This window comes from Aureobasidium subglaciale (assembly GCF_000721755.1).
Source record: "Aureobasidium subglaciale EXF-2481 unplaced genomic scaffold scaffold_12, whole genome shotgun sequence".
Taxonomy (NCBI): Eukaryota; Fungi; Ascomycota; class Dothideomycetes; order Dothideales; family Saccotheciaceae; genus Aureobasidium; species Aureobasidium subglaciale.
The window spans coordinates 325,232-348,263 of NW_013566983.1; the positions used below are offsets into that span (position 1 = coordinate 325,232).

Sequence of the window (23,032 nt, forward strand, 5' to 3'; positions counted from 1 at the left end):
GATTCCTAGAACATACGAGTAGGTCTGGCAGGCGGGTACTGCGGACAACTTCCCCGACAAAATGCTGTGCTTATTCAACGATCTGAGCTTGCAGAGTTGACGCCAAAATAACCTCAATCTAAGCAGCGAATGAAATCTCAGTTGTAACCGAGTTGCTGGGAATTGATCCAGCCGCTCTTGAATCCTTTCATCCTTTTGTCTCGTGTGCATTTCCTATTTGATGAGAGTGGAGGAAATGATAGCCTTTTCCAAGTTTCGCGCGAGATTGCTCGGCCTGCGACGGCTCTGTCGAGTATTGTACGTCAGACAAGGTGAGAAGGCCGACTCCTGGAAGGAGGCTGTCGATCTGGCCAAATTTTGCCGATCTGGGATCTGGGGATCCACAAAGCAACACTTTGACAAAACAAGTTCGTGCAGCGCACACAACCCCATCTGCGACGTGCAGCAGTAGACAAGCCAAAATCCACAACGTTGATGATGTCAATCACTTCTGTCGCACTACTTGAACTCCAGAACCTCCACTCGCTGAGACTAGGCAGTTGTCCACCGCCTTCCTACTTGTTTAGTCGGTGGGCCGAGCGTGCGACGTACGACAGCTGGCAGTCAACATAGGGAAAGACACGCGACGGCGTCACTCAAGTCTCAGCATCAACAGAGCTGCTCACAGAAGACGACACACCGCAAATCCTTGATATTTAACCGAAGTTAGCACGTCTTCATACGACTCCGTGGGTTCTTTGTCCCAATGTGGATCTTGCATATTCTGTTTCAAGCATGAACTCTACAGTCATGACTCTGTCGCTTCTATAGTCAAGTTGTGATCATTTTACAACATCGTTTGCTATAACGGAGAGTCTTGACTCGCCAGCATTTCGATAAGCGATTGACTTCATACCAGAGCAATACGAGCCACGCTTTACGCACACATACTCTCCCGACTTTCGCTGTCTCTGATATACAGGCTGAGCAAATCTAGTCCTGGCGCCGGAATTAATTCTACCGACAGTATACATGCACAATTGTACGTACACTGCATGCCAGACTCCTTTCTGCGACTGCCTCTTCGAAGTATTCGCATACATGCTGATCATCGTAGGGTGACCCTCGAGGCCACGAGTAGGTCCATGTCTGTCTGGCTACATTGACACTGCAGCTTGCTCGTGCTAAGTTTCGCAACTGTGTTGAATCTAGTCAAGATGTATGATCACTCTTGATGACTGCCTCACAAAGCACGACTTGTGGATTTATATACAAACAATGACCAGGTTTCTGCCCGCCATTGTCTCGGACTTATCACCCCGCATGTACACGTCACACAAATCATGGAAGACGGTCACGAATGAAGAACCACAAAGAACATTTGCTGAAGAAGGAGAAAGTTGACAATTGGACATGACCCTCATTGTCGTTTGCCTGGAGTCTTTTCATTGTATCTCCACCAATGCCCTTGATGTACGAGTTCAGAGCTTAGAGCTCTCATTAGCCCTCTGCATCTTGCGACGCTTCATCTCAGCTCTCTCCTCTTCCGTGAGCACAGGACGACCGGTCATGAATCTACCCTCAGGGAAGTCCATCATAAAGTCGATGAAGTCAGGAAACTCGACGCCAGGAGGGACGGATGTGCTGATTCTGCCGTAGGTCTGTCCTGTGGCAGGGATATCGTTGAGGAGGACGGGAGCAGGCCTGGAGTGTGTAAGAGGGACCAGAGGAGCGTTGATTGGTGTCCAGGTGATGGGGGGAAAGGACATGTCGCGGGGATTGTAGGGCAGGAAAGGTTTGCCGAAGGGACCAGGCATGAGAGGAGCAGGTAAGGTACTCAGAGGATGGACTGGGAGGCGGAGGACTGTGGGAGCGATTGCCTTGCTGGGGGTGTCGTCCTTGATGTAAGTCTGAAGGGTTTCGTGGTGATGCACAAGGTGTCGACGAGAGGCCTTGAACTTACCATGCGGTTGTTGACGTTGACTTGTTCGTAGGTACAGTCGGCCTTTGCCTTGATGCAGGCTGAACAAGGGGCATTCTTGTCGCACTGGATCTTGCCCAAGAAGCAGCGCTTGCAGACTTTGTTGACCATCTTTGCTTCCCTTTGCCCTTTGCGTCAATGTCAGCTATTTTTGGTAGATACCAGACCGAGGCGGAGAGTATCAAAGGCTTACCAGATTGACCGAGCCAGTAAGATGATGGAGAGAAAAAGTTACGGTTGGATCGCAATTGGGGAACTATTTATGTTGGTGTGTTAATGCCGAGTCGAACGGACTGCTTAGTCGTTCGGTCGTGATCTCTCGACACAAAACGACTAGAATTTCGTCGATGGAGGAATAGTGACAGGGAATATCGAGAGCCTTGTCCGTACCCGGATGCACGATAGCTCTCTGACGTTTGATATATTGAGGTCACATCTGCCGATGTTCAACGTCTGGCTAGACCAAGAAGCTCTCTCAGCTCTCTCGACCTTTCAATAAACGTCGGAGAGAGGAGGGAGACATATTTGAATGCCCTTCGATAAGAGTATGCTTCTGTTACTCTCGTTTTGTCAGCTTTAGACTCGCTCACCGCGAAATCTTATGATCGTGGGATCTGTGTTCAACACGTGAGGAGATCAACTCTACGCCACACGCAACTCTTCCAGCTGATTCTCTTGTGGTCGATAATAATAACGACATCAAGACAAGGTCCTAGCAATAATAGTGCTCTTTGTCTCGAATTCGGATGTCTTGCTTCTGCTGCTTACCTCAGAGCCTTGAGACGACGCTTATAAGCCTAATCCTCCTACGAGAGTTGCAGGAGCCAGTACTTTCACATCTCTTTGAACTGCAAGGTGGCTTCGTTGATAATCCTGGGTGTATTTCTTGCACTTTCGAGCAACGAAGCTCTCCACCACCGATGTCCGCATCGGACGATAACCAAATGGCTGATACGCAGAAAGCGCGAGAGCTTGTCCCATTCCTCACACCAAAATTCTATCTGGCAGACAGACAAGATCCCCCGACTTTCGAAAGTCTGCCTCGAGGAATCCGTGACATTATTTATGGTTGCATCATCCAAAACGTCATTGTGAAAGGCCCACACGATATACGCTATATCTATGTCTCGGTAGAAACTACACGATTGATGTACTTCATGAGAAGATCAAATCGACCCGCCGTCAATAAGAGATTTTGGTCCATATTCATCCAGGTGGTGGTCAAGACTCAGGAGCTCTTGGAAGATGCATGTTATCGCTTCTGTGGCCTCAGAGACTCTATAAAGCACATGGACTCTCAACTGAAACTCTGCGGTGCTTCTACTGGCATTTATCACACCATATTGGATCTCCTTCCGTTCATCAAAGGCATCAAATATGTGTATCACGGCCCAAAATTTGAAAGCTTTGACTTGCAGTACAACTCTTCCCACAGAATCAACCTAGCGCTGTCAAGACCTCTCAAGTCTCTCAGGTTTCTTCACGACAAGTACAACATCCCAAGCAGAAGTATGTCGATTCAGCTGGATCACAGAAGACCTGAGCAGAACTCCATGCCGTTCTATGCAAGATTATATCCTTTCCTTCGCGGTCCTGAGCGCTGGCTGCCCTCCTACTCTCCCCTACACCTTGTGGTGATCAACATCTGTTTGGCAGATCCAGCCGCATCCATCACGTTTCTGGATGCTGAGCTTGGAAAATTGAGACAAAGCATAGACGACATGTTCACGAGACTCCGTGACAAGAATTCTGACCTAGGTCACCCTGGTCGTATGGAAATGCATAGTCTGTTTGCCGAGACGGAGGGTATCATGGCACAGAGGATCGCTGACTTGAGAGAGTCACATTTGGCTATCGTCAGAAAGATTGCTGAGTCCTGGAATGCATATGATGATCCATACAGACTAGATGATCTGTCCAGAACTGCAGAGTCGTGGGGAGTGGGCGACAAAGAGTAAGATAAACGGGCTTTTGTCTTTCTGCATTTTCCTGAGGGTGGCTTGATGATTCGGTTGTTCAAAACGGGAAGAATTTCGAGGCGCGAGAAGTGGTTGGAACATTGATGCAGTCCAATAAGTGTTCCAGAGGAAGGAATACTATATGAAAGTGAGAGAACTTGGTTGCGGACCGCGTAGCAGGTGATTCGCGTGAATCGCTCCTTCCATATGTTTCGCTTGAATTCATGTTTCCGTAGCAAAGAGCGCTAGGGCTTGCATTTCACAACAACAACACGACTTCTTCGTTCATTCCCACAATCACAAATTCCCTTTCTTGTATGGCCGTCGGACCGAACGGCCTCTATTGAGGCACTCCTCGAGACGAGAAGTAAGTTGCGAGCTCGATTAAGAGAATATGAAGCTATCACACTTGCTGTGATTCGTTCGCTATGTCCATCCCAAGATCAGTACTTGCTTGTAGCTAAAGACTTACATGCGGCGATCGTTGAATTCTTTTGGCTTGACAATGTTCCAGAGCTGATGGATATTCACGAGAGGATGATTGACATGGCGACCGACTTTTGGCAAATTAAGGAGGAGCAGTACAGCGTCTGGCACCTTTTCGACGCAGAGTCTTGGCTTGCTGAACCATCTGGAGAGAGCGAGGATGCTGAAAAGAGGTGAAGCACATGGGCGTGTCAAGAAGTCATCCATGACAGACAGCAATGCTGTGGTCTTTATTCATCAGTTCTTGGTCCAAAGCACACTTTCTGTACAGTAGCTAGATCGATATCCAGACGAAATCATGGTTTCTCAGTCCGATTCTGGTCATTCAATTAGGTGGAATCGATATGGCGCCGCCGTACTCTATGTGACAGCTTGATCTCCTAGTGTCTTGAACGAACGGACATAGATGTCGACGCAATTGACTATACTCGCAGCATACCTAATTAGCCCACATACATCGATGTGACCGCGACAGTTATGACTCGCGGCATGCGGTCCCAGATTGCCTTCGAATTCTGCCGGAAGTCCAAGCTAAAATGAGATAGTACCTTTCCCTGCGCAAGATGCCAACGGATAAACCTGGACTGCGTCTTACGTAGCAAGATTCGACCAAATCTTGCAAGGAGCGCGAAGACGCATGTACACGACAGACCGCTCTCTCTTACAGAAAATGAGACCGATCTCGACGTTTGGAAGGACCTCTTCTTCGGTGTGACCGCGTCGCAAAAAATCTCTTCTGGGATATCCGAGCTCTACTATGGATCATCCTCCAATTTTGGCTTCAAGCAACACTTGTATTGAATACTTTGGCAAGGGTTTGACATCGACCTGGATGAGCCGCACAGTGCGCAAGACGGTAATGATGGATTGGACTTCCTTGACTACAGAAGAATCTGCTTTGGATCCCGGCTCAACCTTCCACTAACATCGGAGCCGATAGTTCTTATAGCAGACGCTAGAGCGAGATTCTTTCTCGAGCGATACATAGCGACAGTCCATGGTGTCTTTCCTATTCAACCAGAGATTGCTTTGCGCAAGGGACTGGATCAAGTTCTTTGTCTGGAAAACCTCGTACCCTTTCATCCACTGTAGAAGCCTATTATCCTACTCGTTCTTAAAGCTTGTATCATCGGGGTCAGGACAATGCTTGATAGAGCACTTGTGGTACCTGGACAGCAGTAGCGACGTTACTTGCGGAACGATCGAGCCATCTGAACTCCAACACCAGTCGATCTAACAAATATCCTACTCACTCAAGGTTGAAATTTTGGTCAGTCATTTTGTAACGTCCGAGGAGAGGATGTTCTGAAAGCTGACCAGCTTAGGACCCCAAGTGAAGATCGATGGTTGTAAACTACAACGGGAATACTAAGCTGGAACTGACGATCGGTGAAGTAGTCATTATGGTGTTACTGCGATTGACGTATGATTCCACTGAGATAATTGAAGCCTGGAGCCATGTCAGCTCGAGAAGTATAGCTCAGGGAGGCAACCTCGCTTACTGTTGCGACATTAGCTGTGGCTTGATGACTCACGAGAAGATCGGTGACAGACTTGTGGCATGACCTCTGGTAGTGAGGGGCTCTTATATCGAACGACATGGCATATAGAACAAGATAGAAGGAAGAAAACTACCACAAGCTGTTCTTAAGCTCCGGTCAGGCGCAATCATGACTTTGGCAAAACATAGCGCTGGACAGCTGTCAGACCAAGAAAGAGATCGCGAGACATATGGTAGCAAAAGGAGAGATTGCCCTTACCTCGGAAGTCAAAGACGAAGACAGGAGTCTGCTACTTGCTCGTATTTTCAAGTGTCCTCATACACTACTAAAGTCTCGTTGTTTTATCCATACTTGCATGGAGATCCTTCTTTCAGGGTTCACCTTGTCGTCGGAATCGTATGCCATCATTACCTCTTTCTACGTTATCAAGTGCTGTTCATAGCCATGTTCATCAACAAAGTTCTCTGAGGTTTCGTCAACAATGCTTCTAGCTTTTATCAGACCGATGTCAGAACGGGTATAACACTCGAAAACCATGGAACCCAAAAAAATTCGTCGATGCAAGACAGAATCAGGCGTTTGTCAATAGCAAGTGATCAGACGTCCAAGTAGCAAGAGGAAGAAATGAGGTCGATGAAATGAGTGAAGTGACGTGCCCCTTGTTCGGTTAATCGGCAGCCGAGCAGATCTGTCCCCCGCAATCTGCACCTCCGCTTTTGGAAAGTCGACGCTCCAATTTCTTGCCATGACACATTACGGCAAGACGGCACGATGTATCTTCTTGAGTATTCAATATAACGATGGTCTTTTCCCTCGATTCTGCCTCCATTCTATAGCCACATCCTAACGCTCATAAACGTCAATTGGGAGGTGTAGCATGCCTGGCATTCGAGGACAAGCTGCCCTCCGACATCGCTACAGATGAACCACAACAACAACTCCATCGACAATGTCGACAAAGAATGGGCTAACAACGCCGACTTGAGCGCTTCGGAAAGCAGTGTGCCTAACGAGAAGAAGTCTTCGCCCGCCGCTGTGATGAACAGTGAGCAACAACCCAACGACGTCGTTCCCGCGAATGAACCGCCACCAGCACCAAATGGTGGCTACGGCTGGGTCAATGTCGCATGTGTCTGTATCATCAATGGTCACACATGGGGCTTGAATTCATCCTACGGTGTCTTTCTGGCCTACTATCTGGCCAACAATGTCTTTCCTGGCGCCACCTATCTTGAGTTTGCTTTCGTCGGTTCTTTATCAATTGCATGTGCATTACTAGTCTCACCAGTGGCTACTATCTTTACGCGCAAATTCGGAACCAAAACTACACTCTTTACTGGGGTGGCGTTTGAGACGGCGAGCTTGATTGGCGCGAGTTTTGCGAGCCAGATTTGGCAGCTGTTCCTCAGCCAAGGTGTTTGCTTTGGCTTTGGCATGGGCTTTCTCTTCGTTGGATCCGTTGGTGTCGTACCGCAGTGGTTTACAACAAAAAGAAGCTTGGCGAACGGTATCGCCACTGCTGGATCTGGACTTGGTGGTCTGGTTTACTCGTTGGCGACAGGTGCCATGATCCCCAGCATTGGACTAGCCTGGGCCTTCCGAGTCTTGGGTATCATAGCCTGCGTAGTAAACGGTGTCTGCGCCATGTTGGTGAAGGATCGAAATAAGGCGATTGGATCTTCGCAACTAGCATTCGACATGCAGCTGTTCAGGCGGACGGAGTATCTCTTACTACTAGGTACGCTTATCATCCTCTGATCATGGCTCAATTCACTGACATATGCCGCAGGCTACGGCTGGTTCAGCATGTTGGCATATGTGGTTCTTCTCTTTAGTCTGGCCAACTTCGCACGTAGCGTCGGTCTTACCGCTACCCAGGCTTCTACGGTCTCAGCAATTTTCAATCTTGGACAAGCAATCGGTCGCCCGCCTATTGGCTACTTCAGTGACAGCATTGGTCGGATCAATATGGCTACGTTGATGACATTTGTGTCTGGCCTCTTTGTCCTTGTCATCTGGACAAACGCAAAAAGCTTCGGACTTCTGATCTTCTATGCAATCTTTGGTGGCTCGGTTGCAGGAACCTTCTGGACGACCATCGCTCCCGTCACCGCTGAAGTCGTTGGTCTGCGTAATGTCCCTTCGGCGCTGAACATATGTTGGCTGGTCCTTGTCATTCCCTGTACATTTTCTGAGCCCATCGGCCTAGAGATTGTGTCCTTTGATGGAGGATATCTTGGAGCGCAGCTGTTCACAGGATTCATGTACGTGGGCGCGGCTGCTTGCGCACTACTCCTTAGAAGCTGGAAGATTGCTGAGGTGGATGAGATTGAGGGACTGCAAGATGTTGGGAACGTGGATGCGATCACCATCGAGACAAAGGTGGCAGAGAGCGTGAAAGAGGTTGCAAGGAAGACAGCAAGAAAACGATTGCTTGGCTGTATCTTCAGATGGAAGAAAGTGTGAGACACTGCTTTCGATAGCACGTTCACTTGATCCTGGAAATACAAATCTTCACATCTGTCCGATCTGTCCTACAAAACATTGCGTCACATAAAATTGAGATTTCTTCATCTGCGCACATTATGTATTCGCCGATAGCCATTGCGGTAATGACCAACGCTGTTGCACAGACTCGCACAGCGAAACGAACTGTTTCCGATCCGGATGAGGCGTGCTTCATAAGCAGAATGCTCGGCCAAGAAGTCAAGTACGAGAATCGGCCTTTGAGGATGAATCAAGGTATGTACATCTTCTTATCTTGAGTATGATAAATACCTTAGCTGATTGCTGATTCTCACGCTGGTAGACCGCTCGACCCGTGGGGACAACATCACCAACTATTGTAGAAAGCGCGACAGTCTAAAGAAACTCTCACCACTCTCAAATGCGCTCCAAGTCAAGGTCTGTCCGTGCGCCGTGGACACGACTGCTTCAAAGTCCCACAACATCGACCGGGAGCAGTCAACCATGATCTCCAGCAGGACGTTCCCAGCGGCTTTTGGTCAGACAAAGTCCTACTCTGCCACCAACGACGTCTCGGGCTCGCGCAAGCCTCAGCCAACATCTACTCAGCCGGAACCACTCCATCCAAGTCTGAAGGCTGTGCAGTATCCTGACAGTATGAAACATCTGCCCCGTCTCACGCCACAGTCTTTTCGCCAACAGTTTCGCGATCAGGGACTTGAAGGAATCTTTGTGGATTTTGTTAGTCTCGATAGTCTTGGTGGAGATCCCGGTAACAGATTGAGAGAGCATTTGAAGAAAAGTGGTATGGCTAGATACGTTGATGGGGTTGTCCCAGGTGATGGTGGATTTGGGCTGAGAAATTGAGGAAAGAGACGAGAAGGAATGATTTAGCGTGATCAGTGTGTTCGTATGATGCGAGCATTGAGGAAATTTGAGTATCATGTTAGGCCAAACTCGAAACTTGGACGTGTACGGGAATTGAATTTGTAAGATGACGTTTTGACAATCTGATGTATAGTACGTTTCTCCAAAGATGGGTTTCTCGCCTGTAGTCAGGGACATTCGTACCAATTGGGGCTATTAGCATTGTTTCTAGACTCAAAACTGAAATGTCTTTTTCGAGCCTTGGTTTGATACATCGTCGCTTGAGACCTTAGACTGTATGACAGTATAAGCTGATGGTTCCGATGTTTTATACTGGTCCGCATACGATGCCCTTGGGTCAACATCATATCCTAGCATGCTATAATTGAGTCGTGTCGCGCGGGGCGTAATATCTAACGCGCAGAACAACAAACGACACACGACTTACGCTCGAATCACTGGTGAGGACACCACATTCAGGAGTTTGCTTACCAGCATATATGCCCACTGTCGGGGCGGCTTTTTTATGGTGACGATGTTGATATAGAGGGCATAGACGTGTCAGTTTGTAATAAGGAACCCTAAGTCTAACAGAAAGCGCATTTGCTTCCCTCGGCTCTCAGCTTTGTAAGAGAATCACAATCACTAGGATGATAAGAATGCAGAGGAAAGAAGTAGTGAGAGATATAAAAAATGAAAAGTGTCCGGGTGTCCGTGCGCGCCAGAATTTCAAAATCTTGGCAGGCTTCAACTTTTTCGTCATTTTCAGATACCCCAAAAATGGCCTTTCTGGAATCACGACAACACGCAAAAAAGAATGCCAACAATGTTATAGGAATAGCCGAAGGAGGGGCTCGAACCCTCGACCTTGAGGTTGTGCTTATACAGTAGATAAGAGCCACACGCTCTACCGATTGAGCTACCCCGGCAGGTCTGATGATCAAGTTCAATGTGTGAACTGGTTGCTGACTTGTGAGAGCACCGTCAACCGCAGCGTATATGTGCCCTGAATCCAACAGCGGTAGAGGCTCATTGGATGGCTTGGCCACTTCAGAGTGTTCGTAGTCCTCGGCCAGCGCTCGGCGAGACGTAGGCAAGGTTCAAGTGGCGGGAGTCAAGAGCCCAGCGAGCAGTCCGTACATCCCAAACAATGACCATGATCAGCCCGAGTACGCCGGAGGATCAGTCCACACGGCGTGGTGTCGTTGACCATGAAGAACATTCGAATCTGAGCACCAGATCAAGAGGCGATCTGGTGAAGAGACAGGAAACCTCAATAGGACACTGACTCGATCTGAATCTTGCAGACATTTCCCATGTGGCCTGTGTTATCGTGGGATTACCTCGAGCTGACAAGTCTTGCCTACCTTGTGTCGAAGTCGTGTTGGTACCATCTGCAGTAATCGAACTTAGCAGGGTCGATTCCCGAGAAGGAATTCAGGTGTAATGAGCCAGACTATGTGATTCGTAAGGCGATGGAGTTGGATACAGCTGCGCAAAGATCATGCCAATAGCTACAACGACGATTAGCAAGGTATGGATATGTGGTGCTCGTGAGACGAACACGTTGACACGTTGACACGTTGATGCGAGCACGGCGATAAGGTCGGAGATGGCGGCGGATGGGAAGTCGGGCGCCAAGACGGGGGTGAGGCGTCGTCATTCGCGAACAGCTAATCGAGTGCAGCTGGCGCTTTCCCTGGAAGCTCCTGAAGACAACACGCAACATGAGGACGAGGTTAGCGACATGGACGAGGCTACTGTGCCTGGCCCTGTCCATAACAGCAGTCACTGCCAAGAAGGACGCGCCGAGTATCGAGCCCACACGCTTCAAGTCGCTGCCTGCCAACATCTTCTATTTCGACGATAGCGACACTATGCTAGTCACGGATGTGAAGCCTGGAATTGTATATCGCTCCACCGACGCTGGCGTAGAATGGAAAGCGATCAAGGAGATTGGCGAAGGACAGATTGATACAGTCTATGCTCACCCTTTCGACCCCGAGGCAGCCATTGCCATTGGACAGGACAAGACACACTGGATCACCAGAGATAGAGGAGACTCCTGGACCGAGTTCAAAACCAAGTATGAGGTTGCTCGTGGACGTGCTTTGAGTTTCCACGCAGATGACCCGGACCGCATCATCATCAGCACTGTAGATTGCCATGGTTCCATCTGGGGCGACTGCACTCCCAAGGTACGACTTCGCTTAACGTGCGACACCCACACTCAGTCTGACTTCCTTCTAGGCATACTACACCCTCAACGGCTTCAAGGACATCGAACTATTGCATGACAAGGCCGTAACATGTCTCTGGGCAAGATCCACCGACCTCTTCACCACCGGCGACAACAAGCTGGACAAAGATCAGGTCCTCTGTGCTGTGGAAGGCAAATACTCGACATGGCAAAAGGACAACCGACTCCTGATTTCTAACGACTTCTTCGACGAGTCAGAGGTCGAACCCACCATGTACGAGGGTCGCACTGTCCCCGGTGTTGTCAATGTCGCTGCTGTAAAAGGCTACATCGCTGTTGCTGCAAAATCTGAAGGGACATCCGAGTTGGCCATGTACATCACCGACGATGCGCAGACATGGCATCGCGCCGAATTCGGCACCCACAAACTCGAAGAGAATGCCTACACCTTGCTCGAATCCACAAACTACAGCATCCAGGTCGATCTCATGGCTTCTGACATGTCCGCTCCCATGGGCGCCTTGTTCACTAGTAACTCTAACGGTACTTACTTCACAAAGAACATCGACCACACTAATCGCAACATCCAAGGCTACGTGGACTTTGAGAAGATTCAAAACATTCAAGGTATTGTGCTCGTGAATGTTGTCGATAATTGGGAAGAGATGGAAAAGGATTTCTCTGCTATCAAAAAGGTCAAATCAAAGATCAGTTTCGATGATGGAAGAGATTGGCACGAGCTGAAGGTCAACCAAGAGGAGCTACATCTCCACTCGGTTACTGGTCAGCGTAATATCGGACGCGTCTTTAGCAGCCCTGCTCCCGGTATCGTTATGGGTGTTGGAAACACCGGCAAGTTCCTCAAGACTTTCGAAGAAGGCGACACTTTTGTCTCTGACGATGCTGGTCTTACCTGGCGACTTGCCCTGGAGGGTCCTCATCTTTATGAGATGGGCGATCAAGGTGCTATCCTTGTTGCGGTCGAAGATACCGACACCAAGGAGATCAAGTGGAGTATCGACCACGGAAAAAAGTGGGAGACCTACAAGCTCGATGACAAGGTCAGACCTATCGTTCTCTTGACTGTGCCCGATTCTACCAGCCTCAAGTTCATTCTTGTGGCTTCTAGAGGCAGTGGCTCCAAGCTCGAGTATTTCACGTACTCGCTCGACTTCAATGAGCTACACGAAGACAAGTGCAAAGAGTCCGACTTCGAGAAGTGGGCTGCACGTGTTGACGGAGATGGCAAGCCTAGCTGTATCATGGGCCACAAGCAATTCTTCCGCCGCCGCAAGGCCGACGCCGACTGTTTCGTTGACAACGAATTCAAGGACCCGCAGCCAGAGTATGAGAACTGTAAGTGCACTGATGCCGACTACGAATGCGACTACAACTTCGAGAAATCCGAAGATGGCAAGACTTGTGTCCCTGCCGGACCTCTCAAAGCTCCCGCCGATGCCTGCAAGGAGGGCGATGACGAGTTCGAGGGTAGCTCTGGCTACCGTCTGATTCCAGGCAACACTTGCGACAAGAAAGATGGTGTTGTCAAAGACAAGCCTCTCAAGCGACCTTGCAAAGAAACCACCAAGCAGCCAGCATCCGGAAAGATTTCCACTGAGATCAAGAAGTTCAAGGGCGCCAAGTTTGCCGAGTACTACTACCTCGAAAGAGCTGCTTCCGCTTCCGGCAACGATGAGACAATCATCATGCGAACTGACAGGCGAGAGGTGTTCATCTCACACGATGGTGGTAAGACTTGGGATGCAGTACTTCCCGACGAGGAAATTGTTTCAGTCTACCCTCATCAGTACAATCAGGATACTGTTTACTTGATCACACCCTCGAAGAAGGTGTTCTACTCGGAGAATCGCGGAAAGAATTTTCATCATTTCGAGGCGCCAGAAGAACCCAACCAGGACCGAGTCCAGATTTTGACATTCCACCCTACCCAGAAAGACTGGCTCATCTGGACGGGAGGCAAGGATTGCAAGGGCTTCGGCGAAGATTGTCACTCGGTTGCTCACGTTACGAAGAAGGGTGGTGATGACTGGTCTACCTTGCTTCGCTTTGTTCGCAAGTGTCAATTCGTCGCTAGAGAAGATCGCAGCGGCAGCGATAGCATGATCTTCTGTGAGCAGTATCAAGATGAAGACCCGGCCAAGCCACTGCAGTTGATCTCTAGTGATGACTGGTACGAACACAAAACGGTCCATTTCGAAGATGTCATCAGCTTTGCCACCATGTCTGAGTTCATGGTGGTTGCCCTCAGAGACAAGGACGAGAAGACTCTCCGTGTCGATACTAGTATCGATGGCCAGACTTTTGCCAACGCTAAATTCCCAAAGAACTTCCAAGTCCCTCACCAACAAGCTTACACTGTCCTTGACAGCTCGACCCATGCAATCTTCTTACATGTCACCGTCAACAACAGAGAAGGTCAGGAGTACGGCTCGATTGTCAAGTCGAACAGCAACGGTACTTCATACGTTCTGAGTATCGGAGCAGTCAACCGCAACACACCAGGATATGTCGACTTCGAGAAGATGCAAGGACTAGAGGGTGTCGCCGTCGTCAACACTGTCTCAAACATTGAAGAAGTCGACGGCGGTGCTCACAAGAAGCTAAAAACCATGATCACTCACAATGACGGTGCTGAATGGGGCCTCATTTCCCCTCCTACGAAAGACTCTGACAACAAAGACATTGAGTGCAACGGCGATCTCGAGAAGTGCTCTCTCCATCTTCATGGGTACACCGAACGTAAGGATCCTCGCGACACCTATTCTTCACCATCCGCCGTTGGCCTGATGATGGCTGTGGGTAACGTCGGACCTAATCTTGGTCCTTACAAAGAAGGCAACACTTTCATCACGCGTGATGGTGGTGTTGAGTGGGAAGAGGTCTTCAAAGGTACATACATGTGGGAGTACGGTGACCAAGGCTCTATCATTGTCATCGTGCAAGAAGGAACACCTGTCGACACTGTCTTCTATACCACCAATGAAGGCCAAAAGTGGACTGCGCACAAGTTCACCGATGAAAAAGTCCTTGTCGATCACATTTCTACTGTCCCCTCAGACACATCCCGCAATTTCATTCTCTGGGGCAAAGACGGAGGCTCCTCTGGTGGCCTTGTCACAGTCAATCTCGACTTTACCGGCCTCACAGACCGTCAATGTAAGCTTGACGAAGATGCTCCCGAAGCTTCGGACAGCGACTACTATCTCTGGGAGCCCAAGCACCCTCTCTCAGACTCCAACTGTCTATTTGGACACATTGCTCAGTATCACCGCAAGAAGGCCGACAAGGAGTGCTACAACGGTCCTGTCATCGAGCGTCTGCACGCCATTTCTCAGAACTGCTCCTGCACACGTCAAGACTACGAGTGTGACTATAACTACGAGCGTAAAAATGATGGCTCGTGCGCTCTCGTGCCTGGACTTGAACCCATCAACCATCTCGAATACTGCGCTGCAAACCCTGACCTTGAGGAGTACTACGAACCCACGGGCTACCGCCGCATTCCTCTCACGACCTGTGACGGCGGCAAAGAGTTTGACAAGACCTCTGAGGTCTACCCTTGCCCCAACCACGAGAAGCAGTTTGAGAAGAAACATGGCATTTCCGGTATTGGTCTCTTCTTCGCCATTGTCATTCCTATCGCTGCGGCTGCAGGAGTTGGATTCTGGGTTTACCGCAACTTCGATGGTCAATTCGGCCGCATACAACTCGGTGACACTGGTATCATGGGCAACGGCAACGGCGCTTTTGATTCTGAACAGCCATGGATCAAGTATCCAGTCGCCGCACTGTCGGCTATGGTAGCCCTCCTCGCTGCTGTGCCTATGGTCGTTGGTGGACTCTTCCGTATGGCAAGTTCGAGATTTGGCGGTGGTGGCTCAGGTGGAGGATACTCGAGACCTTATACCAGCCGCAGCAGTTTCTCGAGAGGCAGAGGTGATTATTCACATGTTGATGCTGATGAGGGTGAACTGCTAGGCGATGAGAGCGATGAGGAGGTGTAGTCGTGTAACGATAGTTGTGGGAAGGTATTCCTCTCCAAGATGCACGAAGTTTTGTAGATGTAGGATGTCGATTATGCATTATTTCCAACCATGCTCGACATCCCGCCCGGCGTGTTAGACTTGACAGTTGAACGGCCTTTGTCGCAACTATTACCCCGCACGGTCAAGTGTATTGATCGTCCATTGGCAGGATAAGCTCACGCAGATAAGATAACAGACCACAACTCTCCACTGCGTACGTACTTCTATGTAGTAGCTAGCTATCTCGCCAGGTCCTCAGCTCCCCCAAACGCCTTGTCGCGGAAATCCTTCCGTCCGCCTATCTTGCTGGCCGAGCATGCACATGCACCTGATTGGATATCGAAAGTCTTGCCTTCGCATGAAGCTACCTAGTTTGATGTAGTACAAGCCGACTGACTTTCATGCCCTGGCGACTTGCTTATCTGTAAAGAGTTTTGGTGACTTTGGTGGTATAGAAAAAAAAGACAATCTAAGATTTCTCCGAGTGCAGGGTATCCTATAAACATATAGGCTTGCTCCCCTCGACCTCTTTTCTACTCTCCCTGCTCACACTATATTTAATCGCATCATGTCACGTACCAACCCCTCGATACGCAAAAGCATCACCCGGGAACCGGCTGTGACGTCCGTACTACCAGCCGGCGATGTCCCCATCCACGACCCCAAAGAAAGCTGGAATCAAGATGAAGAAACCCTAGCAGCCCTGGGCTACAAACCAGAATTCAAGCGCGAATTTAACCTATGGACGACTTTTTGTGTCAGTTTTGCGGTGTTGGGGTTGTTGCCTAGTTTTGCTAGTACATTGTATTATGGAATGGGGTATGCTGGTACTGCTGGTGAGTTTTGTCCTTTGCCCTTGTCTATTTCAAACTGGTTTTAGGCCTAAGGGAGAGGAATCTCGGTATGACAAAGAGATGCTGACAGAGCCAAGGCATGACATGGGGTTGGTTGGTCGCCATGATAGGCATTCAATCCGTCGCAGCCTCCATGGCTGAACTCTGCTCTTCGATGCCTACTAGTGGCGGCTTGTACTATTCCAGTGCGGTCCTGGCCCCTCCTGGCTGGGGACCTCTCGCAGCATGGATAACAGGCTGGTCCAATTGGTTGGGTCAAATTACTGGAGCCCCCTCTGTGAACTACGGCACCGCTGCCATGACACTAGCCGCCGCCTCCATTGTCAATCCTGATTTTGTACCCCAGAACTATCAGGTATATCTACTTACGGTGCTGTTGATGATTATACATGCTTGTATGGCCAGTTTACCGACCAAGACCATCGCCAGAGTCAACAATTTCGGAAGCTCGTTCAATATCGTGGCACTGGTTGTTGTGCTGATTCTCATTCCGGCGGGAACGAACAGGGAAGAGCAGGGCTTGCCTAGATTTACTGGGAGCAAAGAGGTTTGGGGTGAAATCTACGCAGGAACGGATTTCCCTTCTGGAGTCAGTATCTTGATGAGTTTCATCGGTGTGATTTGGACAATGAGTGGGTATGTTTTTTGTTGTCCATTCTACCTTTTTTAAGATCAAGGAAAGCAGGGATCGCTGACAGAAAGGGCAGGTACGACTCACCTTTCCATCTGGCGGAAGAATGTAGTAATGCTGCCATCGCCTCCCCTAGAGCAATCTTCCTCACCTCTGCCGTCGGCGGCACGTTTGGCTGGTTTTTACAACTGGTTGTGGCATATACTGTTGTCTCCATCCCCGACGCCCTTGAATCAGATCTAGGCCAACCCTTCGCTGCCTACCTCGTCCAAGTCCTACCCCAGAAGACTGTCTTAGCCGTCCTAGCTCTCACCATCATCGCCGGCTTCTTCATGGGCCAAGGATGCATGATTGCAGCTTCTCGCGTCACTTTTGCCTATGCAAGAGATGATTGTTTCCCATTTAGCAACATCTGGAAGAAGGTGAACAGCCGCACAAAAACGCCGGTCAATGCTGTGTGGTTTAACACCTCCGTAGGCTGCATCATGCTTCTCCTAATTTTCGGGGGTAGTCTTGCAGCAGGCGCCATGTTCTCCATTGGTGCCATTGCCGCTTTTGTCGCTTTCACAACACCAATCTTCATCCGTGTATTTTTCGTCGGAAATCGCTTTCGTCCTGGGCCTTGGAACCTTGGAAAGTTCTCCATACCTATCGGTGTCATTGCATCTGCTTTTGTCATCTTGATGGTGCCGATTCTGTGTTTACCGTCTGTGGTTGGTAGCAACTTGACAGAGGCAACTATGAACTGGACGTGTTTGGTTTATGGCGGGCCAATGACGATGATCATGATCTGGTGGGTTGTTAGTGCAAGGAAATGGTTCAAGGGGCCCAAGGTTAATGTACAACACATGATGTTGGGACGCGAAGTTGATGGAAGTGATGTCTTGATGGGCCAAGAAGTTGGTGGTGCAGATGGCGAGGAAATCACACCAGTCGAGGGAAAAGCTGCTGAGGCGGCCAAGGATGTTGAGTGGAAGTGAGGTCAAGACTCGGAGAAGAACGAGAGTTGACGTGAACTTGATAGATCTTTTTGCGGCGTAATTTCGACCAATGTACAAGTTAAAGCTGTGATTTTTGCACAAGCTCACTCAGCCACTCTTTCAAAGAGAGTTCTCCATACTATCCAAACACGACCGCTCAACCGACCGTATCAACCACGACACCCTTGCCCGCGGAATCTTGTCCGGGCTTGTCAAATTACTGTAGCACTTTCTCCGGATGCGCCCATATAGACTCGTTAGCATCATGCAGAATCGGGTCGAAGGGCTTACCATTTCGGATCCATGTGGCCATATCCTTGCCAGGTACTGGGCTTGTTCGTCCGAGCACATTCTGCAGACACCAAGTGTGAGCGACCAGATAACCTTGTCCCTCCGGCACCCTGACGCAGGACGAGCAGAAAGTCTGCATAGATGACGGAGCTGGAATGGGCTGTCCGTTGCTGGGTTGCGGACTAGGAGTGGTCGTTGTGCGCGGGTAGCAACACGGTCCGGCTAATTTAATTGCCTGGTCGAGATTTCTACACACAAGCAGGCCGTCAACTTTCTGCGTGATTTCCGACCATGCTTTGATCGAAGGACAATCTGACGGAGCCAAAACTCTGAGGGCGCTGCCGTCACCTGGCTCAAGGATCTGATCCTGCAGTTCCGAAAAGTGTATTTCTTTAGTCAGCCCGTGCTTCTTCTTAGGAGCCTGTTTTGTATCGCGGGTGACTTGGAGATTGCTGTTGAGGGCGACTAGTAATTGCCTTAGTAAGAGTTGGTCTTCCGCATGGTCGCCAACTTTGCTAATGACAACGTCGCCGGCGCCAGTGAAAGCAGCACTTGCGACGGACGCACCATCGGTTGAGGGCCTAGCGCATGGTATGGGATCTGCTTGTGCCCTTAGATTGCTGAGTCGTGCGAAGTAGGCATGACAGAGGTGTAACAGGAGACTAATTTGGGGTACCAGCCAACCAGTGTGATTCTGAAAATCATAACCCAGAGCCATATGCTGTCGAGGGTTTGAATCTTTGTAGAGTCACTTGGTACTCGTGAGTCCTGGTAGCCTGAGCTATGGCTTGCACAGGTCCTCCTGTAAGTCCGAACGCGGCTGTTGCCTCGATGCCTTTCGGACGCAATACTGTAGAACAATGACGCAAGCCGCTATCCTGTTTGTTCAAACGTGCGCCCTTAACTCCGAGCATAATGTTCACTTGAGGCCGGATATCAATGATGCAACGTTGTGTAGAAAACTGCGCATGGTCATTGAGCAGAGCCCACGTACCTTGTGTTGATTTCAGATCTAACGGTCGAAGAATCTCATTTTCGGTAAATTCGAAGTGCCATTGAACGACGCCTGATGGATGGAGGAAAACCGGAACCAAGGCGGTGAAGTATCCCAGAAGAACTAGACCTCCAGTGTCGCTGCCTTTTTCTAGATGATGGTAGATCTCAACCACAGCCAATGAAGTCATCAAATTGAAACTCATTTCTATACCTGGAAGGTCGAGTTCTCGCGTCAAAGGAACATCCGCGACTATACCCTTCGCAAAGAGCGGTAGCCAGCAGTCAGCCGTATTCAAGATGGATCAAAGGTCGGAGGAGGTAGGCCAGAGCGTCCACCTCGAAGTTCTCAGGCTCAGAATTGGCAAATATGGCCAATCGAGAGCTTTGGAGCCCCGGGGCATGATGGACCAGGCGTAGGGTCATACACATCCAGCATATCATATCTCGTATTTACTTGACTCTATGTTGGTCGCGACTGCGAACAACCAAGCATACATGACTCGGGAACAAATGCACAACCGCATCGCTATCGAGAGCGTTGCGTCCATACGGATACAATGCTAGTGAGCGTGATTGATACTTGGTGTATTCGTCGTCCGACATTCCACCTGGTGATGCGAGGGTGGCAGCTGCAAATATGACATCCATGGCTAGGTATTTCAGATCGCCCTAACGAGCTGCAAGGAGATCCAGGCACGTCGTAGCTTCGTAATGGTCATCTCTGCCGGAGATTGTGATAGCGCGTAGCAGACTAATAAAATAAGGTGCGTTGGTTTTGTTCGATATCAATGCACTGATCAGGCCCGTGATCTCCCACGCGTGTAGCGATACTTTGCGGGTAGTATCTGCCATCAGATCCGAATGCGGAAATTCATGGTGTGTAGCGGAATTCGCCTTGTTGAGCATATGCATGCTCTCCTCTTCAAGAATGCGACAGATCCTTACACACTTGGCAAGTGTTTCCTAGTCGCGCTTAAAATCAACAACATCATCTCCAAAGTGTAGTGCTGATACCATAGTCTGGTGCACTGCGTGCCGATAGGCCGCTCGGCACACAGCAGCGCAGCCGGGTTCGTAGTCAAACCTTGCAATGTCGTGGATCATGGTGCGAAATTCGCGTAGCCCTTCATATCAAACTGATTGAACCATGCGAACGAGAGCTACCGTGAGCTGACGCAGAGCGGCTGGAACCCCGCTCTAGCTCGTCTGACTCCAGTCCGGTGCATCACGTCGAGCAGGGCGCTGCGCCTGTGTTTTCACCTCTGTGATATCCTTGTCAATCTCTTCACCATAGTTGAGCTCTGCGTGATAACGAACCTGGGATTCCTCCCTATGCTGTGGAATTCTGTCGAAATCTGGGGCAGGCATCTCGCGACAATAACCAGACGACAATGAACGACTCCACCACCCCAATTCTGCGAGGTCGACGGAAGGCGGCAGTGAAGGAGTCCACTCGAATGCGTCATCGCAGACCTCGTTGTCACGGAAGTTGTCGCAGTGGAAAGGGGTCCTTTCAGCTCCTAAACTGCCGTCCGGAAGGGCAGTTGTTATTGTGTAGATGACACACATGATTTCCGGTGTAGGAAGCCTTCTCGTCGTCGAGGTTTTGGTCGTCCGATACTGATATGTGTGCTGCAAATGGAGGATATAAAGGTTCCTTCCAGAACAAAACAAAAAGTAAAAAAGTAAAAAAGTAGATCGGTTGCGTGAGTTGAGTACCGTCCCATCCTTATCTACATCGTTGAATGACATATGCACGAAACCTCGGGACCGCTTCCGTTGCTCCGCCACGAGGCTGTGACTGGGAGAACACATTCTTGTTACCCTCAAGGAAGAGGAGGAAGCCCAAGCTTTAGTTGTGTATGCCTACAAACCTGGTGCGCAACATGGCCAATCGATGCAAGGTCAAGCAATGAGTCATATTACTCCCCAGTGGTGGGAGCAGATGTGACGCTTGCGGAATCACGTCATCCGGTACCTTCATCAGAGCGCCGCATGCAGGCAGCATCACAAGGCGCTGAACACCCAGGCAATTTGCTGCGTCAAGGTGCATATCAATAATAGGTATTCCCGCTTCCACCAGTCGCAGCACCCGGGAAAGCTCCTGGAACAACGACTGGATTTCTGCTGACTCCTTCATCACCGCTGTCTTCCTCGTCACCCTCAAAGGCATGTTGGTGCGGGTCAAGCGGTGCGCGGAGACGAGCAAGCAGAGATGCGTCCAGCTGAGGCGGTGTGTAAGGCTTCGGGGTATGATATTCTCGTCCAGAAGGCATAGCAGCCATGAGTGGCTCGCTAGGCGGGATTGCCTGGACATTTATCTGTTTCATGGTCAGCTTCATACGTCAGATGAACCATGTCGGTCTTAGACTCACAGTGTCATTCATCTTGACCCATTTTACCTCCAACCACTCCAGCACCCTTGCCTCTTCAAGCTTACCAGCATCCAAACCCCAATCGTCAGAGCCTTTCTCCACTTTCCGGTCTTCCCTTTTCTCAGCGAACGTCTGCTTCAGCCCTTTCCAACCTTTGCGTTTGCTAGCATCTTGTTCCAGTGGTGCAAGTCCCAGCTCTTTTCTCGCACCTCGAAGGTATGCAATCGCTTCTCCTGTTTTGCCGGCTAGTTCAGCGTCACAAGCCAAAAACCTCGCAGCCTTTGCGCGCGATGTGCGTCGGAGATCATCTACGTAGTTGAGTAATGACGGGTCCAGAGATCCTGTGCCAGGAGCCAGAGATGCAGCGGCTCTTTGCGCATGGTCAGAAGCACAGAGACACAATCTTGCGAAGAGGTGGGCCCGAACCTTTGGGATAGAAGGGGCGGAGATCATCCAGTCTTTATCGTCCTTGTTCCTCGCTTGGATGACAGCGGTGGTATAAGGATCGTCTTTCAATACTGTGATGAGTGTTGCCTCTGCCAGGGCTGTAGCTGCCAGAGCGACCTGTGTTGAGTTCACCGTGTCTAGCGGTGCAGAGGTAGGGTCTTGGGTATGAAGGTTGAGAATGTAGTTGTGGACCGAGTTTGCTTCAAGCAAGTACTTCATTGCTGAGCCAATGGCTGCCGTGCGACGTTCGGGAGATGGTATATTAGAGGAGTAAAGTATCTGAAGCTGCGAACGGGCTTGTTGGACCTGGATGTATGCCAACGTTTGCAGCACAAAGGCGACATCGTTCCATACACCAGATAGAGGCGATCGAGGTGGTTCTCGTCCAGGTAGCGTTGCCGAAAGGGTAAGTCGCCATTCTGTCTGTAACTGCTTGACGTTTGTAACTACAACGGGCTCGTCTCCAATCCTTCCTGAGGTAAACGCAGACGCGATACCCAGAATGTAGGGAAGATAGCCATTGATGGCATCCTGAACGACTCCTAGATGAGCAGCTTGTTGTGCGGGCGGTAGTCGCTTGTGCTTCTTGAGAGCGTCGCGAAGGATTGATCGTTGGGTTGTTGCTGTGAGAGGGAGAGAAGGATGGCTTGGGCTGCCAATGAAGGCGTCCAGAGGTGTCGACGATGTCGTTGGTAGCGTGAATGGGTATGGCATTATGTCTTTTCTTCTACTACTCGAGCCTCCAAAATCAGGCAATTACCTTCAAAGATGGCAGTCGCTTCAGTACGTTGTGCAATCGCGTCGGTCGCGACTGCCAATGTCTCGTGGGGTCCAACTTGCTTGGAAAGTGCGTCATGTCGTATCGGACCGTATTGCGGAACACCTCCGCTTAGATCAAGGTGATACCCTCATCTACGATTTATGGTCTCTGCTTTTCTATCTTTTACACCCATGAACTCCTATTATGACATTC

At 49.8% G+C, this 23,032-nt stretch overlaps 9 protein-coding genes across 9 annotated transcripts; 4 read left to right on the forward strand and 5 right to left on the reverse strand.

The window, feature by feature from the left end:
• Positions 1-1,275: 1,275 nt before the first annotated feature.
• AUEXF2481DRAFT_253277 (uncharacterized protein) lies at positions 1,276-2,298 on the reverse strand. The gene is made up of 2 exons (XM_013487867.1): positions 1,943-2,298; positions 1,276-1,863 (listed from the first exon to the last, which is right to left on the reverse strand). The coding sequence occupies exons 1-2, from the start codon at positions 2,014-2,016 to the stop codon at positions 1,461-1,463; spliced, it is 477 nt and encodes a 158-aa protein (XP_013343321.1). The 5' UTR covers positions 2,017-2,298; the 3' UTR covers positions 1,276-1,460.
• A 446-nt stretch (positions 2,299-2,744) lies between these two features.
• Positions 2,745-3,002, reverse strand: AUEXF2481DRAFT_40636 (uncharacterized protein). The gene has a single exon (XM_013487740.1). The coding sequence runs from the start codon at positions 2,939-2,941 to the stop codon at positions 2,750-2,752; it is 192 nt and encodes a 63-aa protein (XP_013343194.1). The 5' UTR covers positions 2,942-3,002; the 3' UTR covers positions 2,745-2,749.
• Positions 3,003-6,944: 3,942 nt separating this feature from the next.
• AUEXF2481DRAFT_66178 (uncharacterized protein) lies at positions 6,945-8,372 on the forward strand (the record flags this gene model as incomplete). The annotated part of the gene is made up of 2 exons (XM_013487802.1): positions 6,945-7,644; positions 7,696-8,372. 2 exons carry the CDS (start codon positions 6,945-6,947, stop codon positions 8,370-8,372), a joined length of 1,377 nt encoding a protein of 458 aa, XP_013343256.1.
• Positions 8,373-8,606: 234 nt separating this feature from the next.
• AUEXF2481DRAFT_40640 (uncharacterized protein) lies at positions 8,607-9,350 on the forward strand. The gene is made up of 2 exons (XM_013487741.1): positions 8,607-8,643; positions 8,702-9,350. Exons 1-2 carry the CDS (start codon positions 8,639-8,641, stop codon positions 9,237-9,239), a joined length of 543 nt encoding a protein of 180 aa, XP_013343195.1. The 5' UTR covers positions 8,607-8,638; the 3' UTR covers positions 9,240-9,350.
• A 1,616-nt stretch (positions 9,351-10,966) lies between these two features.
• AUEXF2481DRAFT_66022 (uncharacterized protein) lies at positions 10,967-15,464 on the forward strand (the record flags this gene model as incomplete). Its single annotated transcript, XM_013487788.1, has 2 exons — positions 10,967-11,437; positions 11,490-15,464. 2 exons carry the CDS (start codon positions 10,967-10,969, stop codon positions 15,462-15,464), a joined length of 4,446 nt encoding a protein of 1,481 aa, XP_013343242.1.
• Positions 15,465-16,433: 969 nt separating this feature from the next.
• Positions 16,434-18,017, forward strand: AUEXF2481DRAFT_40643 (uncharacterized protein). Its single transcript, XM_013487742.1, has 3 exons — positions 16,434-16,975; positions 17,047-17,760; positions 17,814-18,017. Exons 1-3 carry the CDS (start codon positions 16,473-16,475, stop codon positions 17,839-17,841), a joined length of 1,245 nt encoding a protein of 414 aa, XP_013343196.1. The 5' UTR covers positions 16,434-16,472; the 3' UTR covers positions 17,842-18,017.
• A 41-nt stretch (positions 18,018-18,058) lies between these two features.
• AUEXF2481DRAFT_253699 (uncharacterized protein) lies at positions 18,059-19,359 on the reverse strand. The gene is made up of 3 exons (XM_013487868.1): positions 19,236-19,359; positions 18,809-19,163; positions 18,059-18,706 (listed from the first exon to the last, which is right to left on the reverse strand). The coding sequence occupies exons 2-3, from the start codon at positions 18,957-18,959 to the stop codon at positions 18,168-18,170; spliced, it is 690 nt and encodes a 229-aa protein (XP_013343322.1). The 5' UTR covers positions 18,960-19,163; positions 19,236-19,359; the 3' UTR covers positions 18,059-18,167.
• Positions 19,360-20,134: 775 nt separating this feature from the next.
• AUEXF2481DRAFT_253624 (uncharacterized protein) lies at positions 20,135-21,171 on the reverse strand. The gene is made up of 2 exons (XM_013487869.1): positions 20,252-21,171; positions 20,135-20,200 (listed from the first exon to the last, which is right to left on the reverse strand). Exon 1 carries the CDS (start codon positions 21,050-21,052, stop codon positions 20,435-20,437), a length of 618 nt encoding a protein of 205 aa, XP_013343323.1. The 5' UTR covers positions 21,053-21,171; the 3' UTR covers positions 20,135-20,200; positions 20,252-20,434.
• Positions 21,172-21,291: 120 nt separating this feature from the next.
• AUEXF2481DRAFT_30080 (uncharacterized protein) lies at positions 21,292-22,773 on the reverse strand (the record flags this gene model as incomplete). The annotated part of the gene is made up of 2 exons (XM_013487687.1): positions 21,292-21,558; positions 21,613-22,773. The coding sequence occupies 2 exons, from the start codon at positions 22,771-22,773 to the stop codon at positions 21,292-21,294; spliced, it is 1,428 nt and encodes a 475-aa protein (XP_013343141.1).
• Between the last annotated feature and the right edge of the window lie 259 nt (positions 22,774-23,032).

Coding starts and splice junctions, on each gene's coding strand:
- AUEXF2481DRAFT_253699 (XM_013487868.1), bottom strand. CDS start 18,959: ATGGCTCTGGGTTATGATTTTCAGAATCACACTGGTTGGCTGGTACCC. Junction 18,707..18,808: donor CGCTAGGCCCTCAACCGATG/GTGCGTCCGTCG, acceptor GGCAATTACTAG/TCGCCCTCAACAGCAATCTC.
- AUEXF2481DRAFT_253624 (XM_013487869.1), bottom strand. CDS start 21,052: ATGTGTTCTCCCAGTCACAGCCTCGTGGCGGAGCAACGGAAGCGGTCC.
- AUEXF2481DRAFT_253277 (XM_013487867.1), bottom strand. CDS start 2,016: ATGCCCCTTGTTCAGCCTGCATCAAGGCAAAGGCCGACTGTACCTACG. Junction 1,864..1,942: donor TCAACGTCAACAACCGCATG/GTAAGTTCAAGG, acceptor CGACACCCCCAG/CAAGGCAATCGCTCCCACAG.
- AUEXF2481DRAFT_40636 (XM_013487740.1), bottom strand. CDS start 2,941: ATGGGACAAGCTCTCGCGCTTTCTGCGTATCAGCCATTTGGTTATCGT.
- AUEXF2481DRAFT_40643 (XM_013487742.1), top strand. CDS start 16,473: ATGGCTGAACTCTGCTCTTCGATGCCTACTAGTGGCGGCTTGTACTAT. Junction 16,976..17,046: donor GTGATTTGGACAATGAGTGG/GTATGTTTTTTG, acceptor CAGAAAGGGCAG/GTACGACTCACCTTTCCATC. Junction 17,761..17,813: donor CCAATGACGATGATCATGAT/CTGGTGGGTTGT, acceptor AGGTTAATGTAC/AACACATGATGTTGGGACGC.